At 34.4% G+C, this 14,627-nt stretch overlaps 1 protein-coding gene across 1 annotated transcript in view; it reads right to left on the bottom strand.

Moving 5' to 3' along the window:
* LOC150096851 (mdm2-binding protein-like) overlaps positions 1 to 14,627 on the bottom strand; it is a 269,877-nt gene that overhangs the window by 82,324 nt on the left and 172,926 nt on the right. Inside the window, exons 13-14 of the mRNA XM_090408172.1 lie at positions 11,269 to 11,397; positions 886 to 986 (exon numbers count right to left, since the gene is read on the bottom strand). Coding sequence (XP_090264298.1) covers positions 886 to 986; positions 11,269 to 11,397 — 230 coding nt within the window. The remainder of the gene's footprint in view (positions 1 to 885; positions 987 to 11,268; positions 11,398 to 14,627) is intronic.

Here is a 14,627-nt window from a genome sequence, read left to right as displayed (position 1 = left end):
TAAGTTATAAAAAATAGCCTTTAGAACCAGGAAGTTGTGAATTATAGCCAAAGCAGCAACCTATAGCGCCAGTAACTTATTATGTCTGTAAATTTTGTGTGCTCTGCTGGCCAGTCTGCCTGTTTTGCAAGATGAAAAACTGGAATTTCTGAGAAGAAAAACTCTTGCCATCTCCATATTAGACTGGTAACTCACCATAGTCAGGAACAACAATGCATAACACAATAACAATGAAAAATTTGAACATTCAGGCATTATGGTTTGCAATATAGCAGGGAAGTTAGTTTTTGAAGTTGTTACTAACCTCATTCTTGTACATATTACTGATTATGGCAGTGAGTAAATTAATAAGACTGCTAAAAATCATGAAACTATTTACACTGTGATCAATAAACCCAATTTTAAGTTGTATTTATGGATCCAAATTTGAACAAGTCAATAAAATGATTGAAACTAGTTGGAATTACAGCTGAGGCAACTAAAAAAAGTCAGAATATTGCTTGTTAATTGTGCACATGCATGTGTGTTCTCGACAAGTTTGTGATTTCGCAAGGGAGAAGAAGATGAAATAATTTCTGGAAGGAAAAATCCTACTGCTTTAAACAAGACTGGATACCTAACCTTAAGTTGAATAGTGTTTATAAAGTTCCTTACATTCTAAATGGGATTTAATTTACCACAGAAATAAACAATAATGAATAAGCATTTTTATTACATTTATTCATAAAACAGTACTCAATAAGTGATAATTCATTTGAAGTCAATTTGCAACTGAATTATGTATACCCTATTTTAAAAGTCATTATTTACTTATGACAACTATGACTGTTAAATTAGTAATTGCAGGGTACTAATTTCAGAATTAAAGTAAGATATTATACTCACAGGAATTCTTGACCGGATAGTACTCAATTTGACTATACTGGATTTTCCTTCTCCATTTTTATCAAAATATTTTGCAAAATCCTTTGCTTTTAGAATAATGGCTGTAAAAACAGAGAACAAATTACCAATGAATAAATAATGTACAGAGAATTTTTTTTTTGGGGGGGGGGAGACAACAGATTTGTATAATGAGATAATGAGAGAAGCTGTTATTTAGTGGAGCAAGTAAACTTTTCAAAGTTCAGCACCTTCATACCGACCCATTATGAAAATAGATTTTCATAATTTTCTTGTGTTCTTTATATTTGACATATTTATTATTACATTATACATTTCACTGAAAAATATCTATATCTACACAGGAAAAGCTTAAGTAAAACGAAAAATAGGATGAACTGAAAACACTAATTACAGCAACAAAATATATTAGACCAGATATATTAAAAAGAAAAAAAATCACAACTTTGTTATTAACAAAGTTGTGATTTTTTCATCAGTTTTTTAATATTTTTAATATTCATCCAATACATGAAATTGTAGTCAAGTCATTGAAAAAAAAAAAAAAAGTGTGATGAAGAGGAAGATAAGAAATCATTGATTGGGTAGGTTTTAAGCACGGCTGTTACCAGATGCTGGCCAGCAGCTATAATGTTTATGCAGGTGTGGATACTTTATAGAAAAGGCTTAACACAGAAAAATGACATGGGATTTGCCCTGTGACAGAGCAAGAGAGAGGGGCATTTATTAAAAGGACTGTCTTTTTTTTTTTTTGAATGGTATTAAACATTTTGAAAGATGTTTTAGTGAACAATCCCAAACACAAGAACAGCGCTCTAAGGTTGGGAGGATTTCAGATTTGTATTGGGTTAGCAGTTGTACAGGTAGGAAGCGGTCTTCAGCAGTAAAGGACTCCAAGTTCTTTTGGAGAGTGAGGAGGCTATGAGTGATATTATTTTCCTAAAAAAGCTAGAGTCAAGTGAACCCAAGAAGAGAAGTAGTTTTATGGCTGACTTAAAATTTCTTTTTTTCTGAAATGGTTTGAATATGCTATAAAGTAGATGCTAGATGAGCATGATATATTGGGAGGGCGCTCGTGAGTCAAGCGTGGTGGACATGTGTAAGAAGAGCTTCTGATTGAGATAAGTTATTCTTGGAATAATTAAGTATATAAGAGTATTTGTTTGAGTAAGAGCTGCTGTAAAAGTTGTGTGCTATCGGTTATTATTAGTGTTGGGGATTTTTTTTTGCCTAAACTTAATTACGAATTTGTTAAGTGCGAGGTGTGTTTATATGTTAAGTGTGAGGTGTGTTTATATGTATTCTTTTGATTACTTAAACGATTTGTCGATGTTTAGGGCGGATGGAAGGAGAGTGTGTGTGTGCGAAGTGTGACCTGAACGAGGAATTGATGAATGCAAATATGAAATTGATGACAGAAAGTGTTAGTAGCGAGAATGTCTCAGGGAAAATGTGTGTGCGTTCGAAAAAGAGGCAAAAGAATGTTAAAAAATCAGTAAAAAAGAAAAAGAGTGATTTGAAAACTGTAATGGATGTTAAAAAGGACAAAAGTGAGGCGAGAGTGGTGGAAGGAAACGAAATTAAGAGAACGAATGAAACTGGAAATGGCATGATGCAGGAATTGAAAGTGGAAAAAATTGAAAGAATGAATGATAGTGAAAGTTGGACCGAAAGTATGGAAACAAAGAAGGATGAATGAGAGTGAAAGTGAGAAGAGTGGTCGAGAGTTAGAAAGATTGAATGATAGAGAGAATGTGATGACGTGACATTCGGAAGTTGAATTGCTTTGGATGAGGCAAGAGATGAAATGGATGTGGAATGAAATTAAGAAAATTCAGGTAAAAACTATTAAAACTAATCATGATGGCACAAAAGATTAAATAAGGTAGGTGTGAGATGGATGAATAAAGAGATTAAGCATGCGATACAGAGAAAAAGGGCATTGTGGAGGAAGCATAAGAGAAGTGGAAATAACCAATTCCATGAGGTCTACAAAGACCAGGCAAGGAGGGTGGCTTGGTTGGTGAGGATAGCTAAAGAGAGGTATGAACACCAGTTAGCTAATGAAGCCAAAAAGAATCCTAAGGCATTCTTTCGATATGTAGCCAGCAAAAGAAAGAATGATTATGGAAGGATGACATTGATTGGAGCAAATGGTATAAAGACAGCTGTTGCGGAATGTGTGGTGGAGATACTTAATGAGCAGTTCATAACGGTCATTCAATCTTGTGAATGTGACTTCATGGAGAGATCGAGAGCAGTTGATGATGGGGAGGAGAAACTGACTGTAAGTAAGCAAGAGGTGTTTGGGGAGTTGAGTTAACTAGATGTAAATAAGGCTGTGGGACTTGATAATATATCACCATGTATTCTGAAGGAATGTGCCAGGGAGTTGACATCAGCCTTGACATATTTTTTTAATACGAGTCTTGCACTCGGTCAAGTCCCTAATGAGTGGAAGGAGGGCAAGATTGTGCCACTTCATAAAGGAGGTGATTGAACTCAAGCATCAAACTATAGGCCTATCTGTGTGTCAGGTGTTGCGGTTAAGTTGTTTGAGAAGCTTGTGAGAACTAGGATCCAGAGTTGGGTTGACAACAATGGTATCATCTTTGATGGACAGCATGGATTTGCTAAAGGGAGGTCATGTTTTAGTAATCTACTTACTTATTACAATAAAGTGACTGCTTCCTTGGACAGAGGAGAAGGATACACAGTAATATACTTGGATTTCACAAAGGCTTTTGATAGAGTAACTCATGATAAGTTGACAGTCAAACTAGAGTAGATGGAGTTGGATATTAGATTAGTGCATTGGATTGGAGACTGGCTATCTGATAGGTATCAACAAGTGCGATATCCAGGAAAAGGAAAGTCACTAGTGGAGTGCCTCAGGGGTCTGGTTTTAGGGCCATTACTGTTTAACTTGTATATTAATGATATTGGTGAAGATTTGGATGGAGATATTCAGTTGTTTGCAGATGATGCAAAGTTGGGACGAACCATGAAGAGTAGTGAAGATGTTGTGGCCTTACAAGAAGACTTGAATAAATTGAGTGATTGGGCATGGAAATGGGGATGCGAGTTCAATGTTGCAAAATGTAAGGTTTTAAAATCTGGGAGACAAAGATGGGATGCAGAATTTATGCTTGGTGAGGATATATTGTTGGAGGTGGAGGAAATAAAAGATCTGGGGATAATAGTGGATAAGGATCTGAAATTTAGGGGACACATAGCCAAAATTGTGAAGACAACACAAAGGATTCTGGGAATGATGCAGAGGACACTGACGTGTAGAAGTAGGGAGATTCTTGTTCTGTTGTATAAGGCTTTGATTAGGCCACACATGGACTATTGTGCCCAGATTTGGTCACCTGGTTTTCAGAAGGATGAAGAGATGTTGGAAAGGGTCCAAAGGTGACTGACTAAGGTAGTTTCTGACCTCTGGAATGTCGAGTATGAGGAAAGATTGAGAAGATGTAATTTGCAGCGTCTGGTGAACAGGAGGAAGAGGGGAGATATGATAGAGACCTATCATATTGTTATAGGAACAATGCTGGAGAAGTTCTACAGAAAATAGTAGGAGATCAGGGGGAGAACCAGAGGTCATCCTTGGAAATTGTATCAAGAGGGTGTGAGTAGGGGGAGTGAAAGGCAGATTTTTTTTCGTGTAGAGTTGTAAATGATTGGAATGCCTTGCCTGAGAGTGTGGTGTCTGCAAGGAGTTTGAGTGTGTTTAAAACACAGTATGATGAGATGTGTGTGTGATAAAAGGACCTCCCAGATGAGTCTTTGACTCCATGAGGTCTTGGGTAGTAATAATAATAATAATATTCTCAAGACATTATAGGATTGGTGTTAATTCTGGAGCATAATCCATGTGTATGTACATATGTGGGGGGGGGGGGATAATTTGATATCTAAGCTATTTAAGGATTTATGTTATGTCATTCTGATGAAAGACCACAGGAAGCATGTAGTGAACTATTTGTGGTATGGCAGGAGGTGATTTGCCTTGGTCATCTATACAGGAGTTGAAGGAGAAGAACGCTGCCTGGAAATCAAAAGTCTGGTCTTGAACTTGTTTTTAAAAATCCTAATTTTACATCTATATATATATATAGCTGGAATGGGACAATTTGTAAAGCTCACACAGTTACTACATTAGACTGATATCTTCTGTGAAAAATATGAAATAATGATAATTACCAACAAAAACTAAAATTGTAGAATTTATATATCGATCAGATAACCTAAATGATCTCCATTATGCTAATAACCATCTAAGGATATTGATGCACAACAATGAATGTTTCATGCTTTATAGTTAAATATCAGTGCGACTCAATTGTTATTTGTTTTCAACACAGCTGCTGTTAGAAGTGTTCAATTTTTTTTTTATATTACATGCACAAATAGGCAATTATTCACAACAGTGCTTTGTGATATAAACTATACGAGCATAAAAGCATAACTAATTAATTTAATGAAGATGCTGATGTTTTACCAATGATAACATGTTACTAATATTATCAAAGCTCAAATTACAGTGGTAAACACAGCAGTACACATTTCTGTAGTATAAACAATTCAAATTGTAACTGGTAAGGAAATAATATCCTAAGGAATCCCTAGGGATGGATAACCACAGTTAATTTGACGACTTCAACTTAAATGTAGTCTTAGAAAGACTGTCTCCTAGATCTTCAACAAATTAATTCAGCTATACTTTTTCACGTTAGGGGAAAATGCTTCATAGCTGATATGGATTCTGAAACTGGTCTCTCAGACCTACAGCGACTTCTATGCAGGGCACATCTTCTTCCATTTAATCCTGTGTGAAAGAATATCCAGAGCATGGTCTGCCAGTCTGTCCAAAGTAGGACAAGCTGCAGGGACAATGATAAACTCCAGGATGCACAAAAGGACTGATTCTCAGAATAGATGAAGGCAGATAGCTGAACATGTGTGAGGTTTAAAAGTGAAATGGAGATTATTTTGAAATTAAATTTGCTAAGAAATTATACACCTACGAATCAAAAAATTAGAATAATCAAAGAAAATGTGCTGAATGATTTGTTATTCTAATTTATTGCATAGAAAATAATTATTACTAAATATGAATTGGCATCATCTAAATCTACATACTTTTGTATATTATATAGCCATGTCAATGCATAAAAATGTAATATAAATTATAAGAAAACTGTTATTTGAAAACATTCGCAAAATTAGAATAATGTGAAAATAAATCACAAAAATTATGGTCAAAGAGAAACAACATGATAATTAGCACTTTGTTGCATCCCACTTAGCTTTTATGACTGTTCGTAAACAGGCATATTATTTACTAGCAGTTCACAGTCTTTTTTTTTTTTTAAAATCAAAGCATGCCCATATGGTCTACAGACTAGAAACGAGCTCATTTTTGTCTCTTGGGGCAAGAAGTTGTCCCAAGAGACAAAAATAGACATATCCCAAGAGACATATCTCACAATTCCCCACAAATTCTCAATGGGATTTAAATACCAGCCACTACTAGATGGGTCAAATTCTTTGATCCATCTGGTAGTGGCCATGGAAATGTGACAAAAAGCTGAATCTTGCTGAAAAAGGAAATTACCATCACATAAATCTTCCAATGCTTGTAACATAAAGTACTCAAGAATTTCTTGGTACAATTTGGAATTGACTCTTTCATATACAATATATAGCCTACCTGGACCCTCTGCAGCCCTCTACAAGCCCATACCATGACAGAGGTTGCAAATTTCACCAAACATTTCATGCATTCTTTATGAAATGCTTCTCGCTTAAGACACCAAACACGTATCCCTTGATGACCACGAAACGCACTTTCATCACTAAAATGTACCTTTTCCCAGTCCTCTTGACTCCACAATAGCCTTTGCTTACACCATTGCACTTTAGCTGCCTTTTGCTTGGAAGTCAGAAGCAGCTTTGTCTTAGGCAAACATGATTTAAAACCCAATTTGTGAAGTCATCTCAACATCATAGATTTAGGCATATTCACACTAGTTCTTTCCATCTCGTGTGAAAATACCTTACACTTCAGAAGCAGTTTTTCTTCATGATATTCTTCAATCTCCTCTCATCTCTTGATGTAGTTATCACCTTTCAACTGCTATTGCAACGATTATTTTGAAAACTCAGGCTATTAGAATACTGTCTCAATACTCTACTCAGGCTTGCTCGAGAATATTTCAATTCCTTAGCTATAAACTGTTGAGTTTAGCCCTCTTTGTGTAGAGACACCATACAAAACTTCCTAGCTTCTGATATATCACTCATTCGACCCATGTTTAGCAAATGATTCACTGAAATCCATGTGAAAATGATTTCTCACACACGAGTCAGTCCCACAGCTACTGAAATATATGCTATTTCTATGCTCTCCTCAAAACCAATTGGAAAAATTTGGAATATTTTAATATTTTGAAACACATTTAAAAATATTCTGTGAATAATTTAGTGAATGGTTTCAAATAATGGTTTTCTTGGAAGGGTGCTGATTTCATTAAGACAAAAGAGCAATATATGGAAAGCAGATAAAGGAAAAGCTGTAGTGGTAGTGAATAAGGCCAACTATGAGAGGAAGATAGACTGCCTTTTACAGGATACCTCCACCTATCAAGAAATTAGCGATAACCCTACAAAAACACAAATTAAACAATTAAATAACTGCTTGATGAAGTTGTTAGTTGGGATCAAAGTACTTTGGACAAGTTGCGCACTCATTTTGGAAGAACTCATTTATACGGCCTCCCAAAAATCCATAAAGAAGGTTATCCAGTAATACTCATCATGAATTGTATCGACTCTCCCACTTATAGAATTGCTAAATTTCTGTCATGTTTATTAACTGCCCATACTGAACAATCCAGATCATGCATCAAGAATTCCACACATTTTCTTGAGAAAATCAAGGATATTCAATAGAAGAGTCTTATTTGGTAGTCAGCTTTGACATTGTTTCTCACTTTACCAACATTCAATTATCTGACACTGTTAGTTTACTATATTAGGATTATCCTCTGGATGTTTCAAAGATTTTTGAATTTGTTATAAACTCAGTATATTTCAGCTGGAAAAACAAGATCTATAGACACGTTGAAGGCACTGCCATGAGTAGCCCTCTGTCACCACTTTTGGCAAACTATTTTTTTAAGCATCTGGAAGATACCTTGTTCTCATCCATTTATCCCCAACCCTCTCATTGGTTTTGTTATGTCGATGATGTCTTTGCTATTAGGCCTCATTCTGAAAATAAACTTACCAATTTCCTACAACAGATCAATAGCCTTCACCCAAGCAATCAATTCACCATGGAAAAAAGAAAAAGCAAGTTAGAATTTTTATCATTTTTGGACATTCTTCTTATGCACACAACCTCCGGTAATTTATCAATCAGTGTTTATTGAAAACCTACCTTTACTGGCAGATACATTCATCAAAAGTCTGCTCATCACACCTCTCAAAAAATTGGTGTTATCAAGTCTTTAATTAATAGAGCATATAATGTGTGATTCTTTCTCTCTAGCTTACAACAAGAATTTCTCACTATCAAAACGTTAATGGTTACAACCCTAATCAAATCCAGCAGATAATTGACTCCTGTGTTCCAACATATCAGGATTCTTCAACAGACCAGGTTTCCAATCCCTTATGTTTCTGGCATCTCTGAACCGATAGGTAGAATTCTGAAGAAGTATCATCTCGTTCCCACATATTTTCCTATCAACAAAATTTCTCATCTGTTGCCTTCTACAAGAGACAAACTGTCATCTCTATCATTAGCTAGCGTTTATCAGATACCTTGTGAATGTAATCTAACATACTTTGGGCAGACAGGCCATAAGTATTATATTGAATACATGAAACCTCAAAAATCTGGTGTGGCACAACATAGTATTGACACTAAACAGTATACAGTAGGATGATGCTCGTCTTCTCCATAAAAGCAGGTTTAAATATGAACACCTTTTCAAAGAAAGCTGCGAAGCCCTTTTACATCAGCCAAATCTGAATACCTTTTCAAAGAAAAGGCATTCAGATTCAACTTTATCCAACAGATGAGCATGAACAACCCTGCCTACAAATATGTCAAACAATTAGCAAAATCACTTTCCCTTCCTCATAGACAACTTGCCCTCCTTTTAAAAATTCTCTTCACTTTAAAATATTAATAAAAAATGTTATCCGGAAATATACAGAGATCATAGTAAGTTTTCATACTACTTTTTTGTTTACCAACAGATGAGTGAATGGATTTGGTCTCAGATGCCTAGAGAAATTATTTGAGTGAGACCTAATGCAGTGAGTCAGGAAAACTAGATCATCTTGGGTTGAATGCTGAGCATGTGTATAAGTTCAGCTAGGGTGCAGATGTAATAGTAATGTGAATGTCAATGAACATAGTTATGAATCTGGTGTAGGGATAGACTATATTTTGGGTTCGGGCTTTTTTGAGTCATCTGGGAATGGAACAGAGAAAGTTACCCAACCATATAGCACATGTGCTAAAGGAATGTTCATGAATGCTGTTGATGAATGCAGCTATTCACCATAGCAAATTTTGAATGTACAGGGCTGAGAAGATGGATTCTAACAGTGAATGACTCTTAAAAGTTAAGAGATGGATGATGACATGCTTGCTACAAAAGAAAAGAAAAACCCACCATCCAGTCATCCATTATTAATATATTCATTCATAAAATTGAGTTGCCAGCCCCCTTCTAAATCTCCACAACCTCTACAGTGGCACGTACGTATCAGCATATTATTTTGATTATAAGGTATTTGTACTGGCACTTGTTTTAATCTTTTTAATGTACATTTCGAAGCCCACCATTGTAATTTTTTCCTGCATGAGATAAAAAAAAAATGAATAACTAATTCTATTTACATGTTTATTGATCATTTCTTTTTTGCTCCAATCAAATTCAGCACACAGTTGCAAGTGCTGCATAAGCATTTAGAAAAATGCTTATGCAGCACTTCATCCCTTGAAGGTGCATACAGGAATTTAATGATGATGTTTGACTGGATTTTGTAAAACATAAACAAAAGTATTACTTCATTGCAGAGATGCATTAAAAATTTTACCCAGTCCACCAGAAGTACCATGCTATGAAGGAGTTACATTCAGATCCCACTTATAGGAAAATTGTCAAGAACAAAACGTTTGCTATAGTGAAAAAAAAGTAGGCTATAGTAATATTAGAATTTCCTTCAGAATGGCATCAACACTATGGGATTTGGCTAGGTTTATTCCAGTGATTTGCTATGAGTAAGTTTGTTATAATGTGTCTACTACAGGGAGAGTCAGCTGTATTCCCTTTTACTTTCTTTCTGTCAGTGGGTGATATAAACCATGGAAAGTTCATAAATGATATGAAAATTCTATATGGCATATCTGCTTAAATCAGGGACCTGATGTTATAGAAGGTATTTATGGTAAGATATTTCTCCTCTACAGCTCACTGCCAATTAACCTTTTTTATAGGCATATTCAGCTACTATGATTTAAACCAGGAAAGAGTAAACGAAAAGCAATTTAAAATATGAATTATATGATAAAACGTAGTAAAAATAAACAAGAAAATCACATCCACTTAAATAAATGAAGTATTATTTTGGTCAACTTAATAAGAAATGTTTGACTTTTAGTTGATGTTTAATAAATTTAATTTGCTAAGTTCAGATATATTGTTTATGCTGCCAGTTTTGAACAAAAAATACATGCAGAATTATTTAATTGTGTATGTAAACCACTTAAATTAATAAATGCTCAAACTATAGCCTAATTATATGAATATATACTATATTAATGGTTGAATGAGTGAATAGCATCTCTGCTCTCTAACCAACTAGCTACAGATCTGGATTCCAGTGTGGCATGGAGATTTGGGCAGATCTTTATATGGTAAACCATTTTTATCTCCTGGTGTGAGACCACTGCTTTTCTTACTGGAAGCTGTCCAAAGCAGCTTGAAAAAATACCATGTTTGATCTCCAGATAGGGGAATCAGATTACCTAATCCCTAGCCAACCAATGGTACTAAAATGTATGAGAGGTTTATATGCATTTGTGAGAGAGAGTCACCTTTGTAGATTCCACTTTATGTATAGCTTACTAACAATACATTGTATTTTTCTTACTTTTTATAGTCATTATAATACCTTTTCTGGAAGTCCATTATAACAACTATAAAATGAAAAATGACAAAATAAGAATAATTTAAAAGATAAGACAATATTAAGTGGCTAATACAAAGTGAGAATTTTTTTTTTTTTAGTGTTTACTATGAAATGCAAGTCGTTACATCCTTTCCTAGCACTTACAGCTATTAAAAGATGGAGGAGCTAAGCTAGCAAGTATTTCTGATGAAGGCTTTTTCATTTTTTCTGCTTGTAATTCTCTGTGGATCATTGCAATTCTTTCAGGCCATTCTGATGGATCCATTTTGCATTCTATGAAGGAAAAATTTTATAATTAGGAAAGAGTCATGATAAAATAGTAAATGCAATTTTCACTTCTTTTCAATTATTCTAAACTCAAGGTGTTTATTAATTTCTGGAAATTTAAATACAACAATTCCTAGGGTGAATTATAATCTGAAATATAATGGAAATAGTTTAATTTAATGACAAGCCATATCCTCTAATTGTTAACTTATAACTTCAGTTACGTCATATACTGCTCTGAATAATGGCCCATTTACACTGCACAATTTTTAGATTTTAAGCATCTATCCACATGGGGCCTTAACATTAGAGATGCACCATATATTTGGTTTCGCTTTGGTATTTGGCCAATTCGGCTCTTTCAAAATGGAGACATGGCCGAAATCAAATCACATGGGAAACACACCTTCCACGCAAAAAAAAAAAAAAGATTCTAAAATGTTTGAACACCTGAAGTGCCTTTTTAATTAATACAGTCTATTATAAAGCAAAATTTAATAAACCAATTTAAAAACTTTCAAAAACTTCAAAAGCCCAGTAGTCAGATAATTCACCTAATTTGCATTTGGCTGTTTTAAAACAGTACCAAAATGAAGTGAAATATAAAAAAGAATTTGTGTCAGATATTGCTGATGTCATTAAACAAAAATTACATATGAAAATCAAAGACTCCAGTAGTGAGTCTTCTTCTAGATGCTTTTACAGATATTTCAAATGAAAAGAAAGTCATTCATTATATGAGATGAGTGGATAAAAATCTTATGATCCCTCTCCAAAATTAATTCAGTGTACTTTGATAGAATTTGCCCATGAGGTTAGTCAAGTGGCTTTGCAATCATATGCCTGGGAAAGCAGTGTCCTGGGTTTGATTCCTGTCGCTGATGTGAGGAGCTTAGGATCTTTCTCAGACATAGCCAAGTTAGCCGATCTTAGGCATGGACTGCAGGGTTTTTCTTCCCAGTTTATCTGGGGTTTTTCCTCCTGCAAGAAGTAAACCAGCCTTGAGAACATAATACTTCTATAGACATAGGACACCTCCAGGAAATAAGGAGTAACCAACCTATTCCGTAAGATTTCGGTTCCGAATGCCTACACGGTAAAAAGTGTAGATCTAAGTGTGAGAGTAAATTAGGATAGGATAGTACTTTGATAGAATACAGAATGAAATTAATAAGCTTTTCTAGCCAGAAGACTGGTAAGTGGTTAGTAGGCATTTGCAACAGAAATGGCACGCATCATGCTGGAAAAAAAAAAAAAAAAACATGGCAAAATTAAAGAAACATGCCAGGTCTACAGATTATAGCATCAAATTTGAATTTGAATCTGTAGTTTTTAATTCTATTAAAGAAGTTTCCTTTCTTGCTAAAATTGAAATGGTGTGTGTGTGTGTGTGTGTGTGTGTGTGTGTGTGTGTGTGTACATATATATATATATATCACACACACCATTTACCAGAATTATAGTATAGATGAGTAAAAATATTTTGTGACTAGTAGGATTTAAGTGGAATTTGGAGCCTTGATGATTAAGTAACCTGTCAGATTTCTGTGGGATATACATTAGTCATTACTAATACCACATTCGAATATAAAGATGAGCACAAATTCAAGTGAAGAGAAGACAAGAAATAATAAGTCTCATTGACTACATTATTGTTGACAGTGATATCCTCACAATGGTTCAGAATACAGAAGTATGCAGAGGATCTGAAACTGATCAGAACTTAGTTTTAAGTAGGATAAAAATGAATATCAGATTGGGAGGGGGGATGTAAGAGTTTTAAAAATAATTAAAGTTGAGCACTTTTAGAAATGAACTGTACACTCAAGTACACAAACATTATTCAAGAAAAAAAATGAAAGAGTTCTAAAACAAGAACCAAACCTTGGAGTCTTAGTGGAAACTGAGAAGAAAACATTGACTGATTTGGCTAGGAAGCATGCAGTGAAGATGTCTGTAAGGATAGAAAAATAAGAATTCCATGGTGAATGCAGGAAGTTAAAGAAGCAATCCATGAAAAGAAGAGAGGATATCAAAGCAAGTAAGTCAGTGGATAACCTAAGAGAATACAGAGAAAAAATGTAAGAAAGCCAGGCTATATGTATAAATGGAAGAGTATACATAATATCCGAAATAGAAGTGATCCTCATTTGAAAAGAAAAATATGTGCAAAAGTTTTAAAAAGAATCAAAGCTAATCAACTTTCAGAGGTGTACTGAAAGCTGAAATATATTCAAGTAGTAAGACTTATACGTTGGTTAGACATAACTGGTAATTAATTTACGGAATTAACAACGTATATAAAGTATATTAATTAAAGATAACTTTAATGAATCACTTCTATATTTTGGCAATGTCACATTGCCATCTTCAGGAACACTTCAGGAAAATTATGTTCCTGAAGATGGCAATGTGACATTGCCGAAATATAGAAGTGATTCATTAAAGTTATCTTTAATTAATATACTTTATATACGTTGTTAATTCCGTAAATTAATTACCAGTTATGAAATATATTCAGTTATTACTGAAGAAAAACAAATGAAAAAGTTGGAAAACAAGAACAAAACTGGGAAGAGTTAATGGCAAAATCAGAATAAAACACACTGATCCAGCCACACTAGTATCTCCTACCTGATTTAAAAATATGAACTACATGGTGGACTCAATAATTGGCAGTACAAGAAAAGAAGAAGAAGAGAGCATATTAAGATTTACTCACTGGTAAAAGTCAGCACGTACCTTTGGAGAATGTACAGAAAAAACATAAGAAAGCAAAGGTAAGTATAAAAGTAGGAAACAAAATTCATGGAAAGACTTGGGTAAGAATATAGAAAATAAGTATCAGGAAGGTAGCAAAATGTTTGGAGACTATAAAAAGAGTCTAGAAATAGAGAAATGGGGTACTGTAAATAGAATTACAAATATTTTACTTGTTTTACAGGTTCTACATTGAGAATGCAGCTGAAGTTTTCTATATTCCTGCCTATTTTCATAGGGAAGAAACTGTGATATAGACAGAAATTAGTTCTGTAAGAAACACGTGTCAGTGTCTCCAAACTGACAAATAAATCCTCATTACTGAGCACAGATGTTCTTAATTTTGTTTATGAAATGTTCTGCATTTTTTTATATGTTGCTGAATTGCATACCAACTCCTTAAGTGTAGATGCTAGTTTCTTGGCTAGATGATAATTAGAGATGTCGATTCATTCAACTATTGGCCATAGTGGAAT

Source organism: Typopeltis vanoorti, chromosome 18, assembly GCF_054136105.1.
Source record: "Typopeltis vanoorti isolate ZY-2024b chromosome 18, IOZ_Tvanoo_1.0, whole genome shotgun sequence".
NCBI classification, from domain to species: Eukaryota; Metazoa; Arthropoda; class Arachnida; order Uropygi; family Thelyphonidae; genus Typopeltis; species Typopeltis vanoorti.
This window is presented reverse-complemented; position numbering and strand designations above follow the sequence as displayed.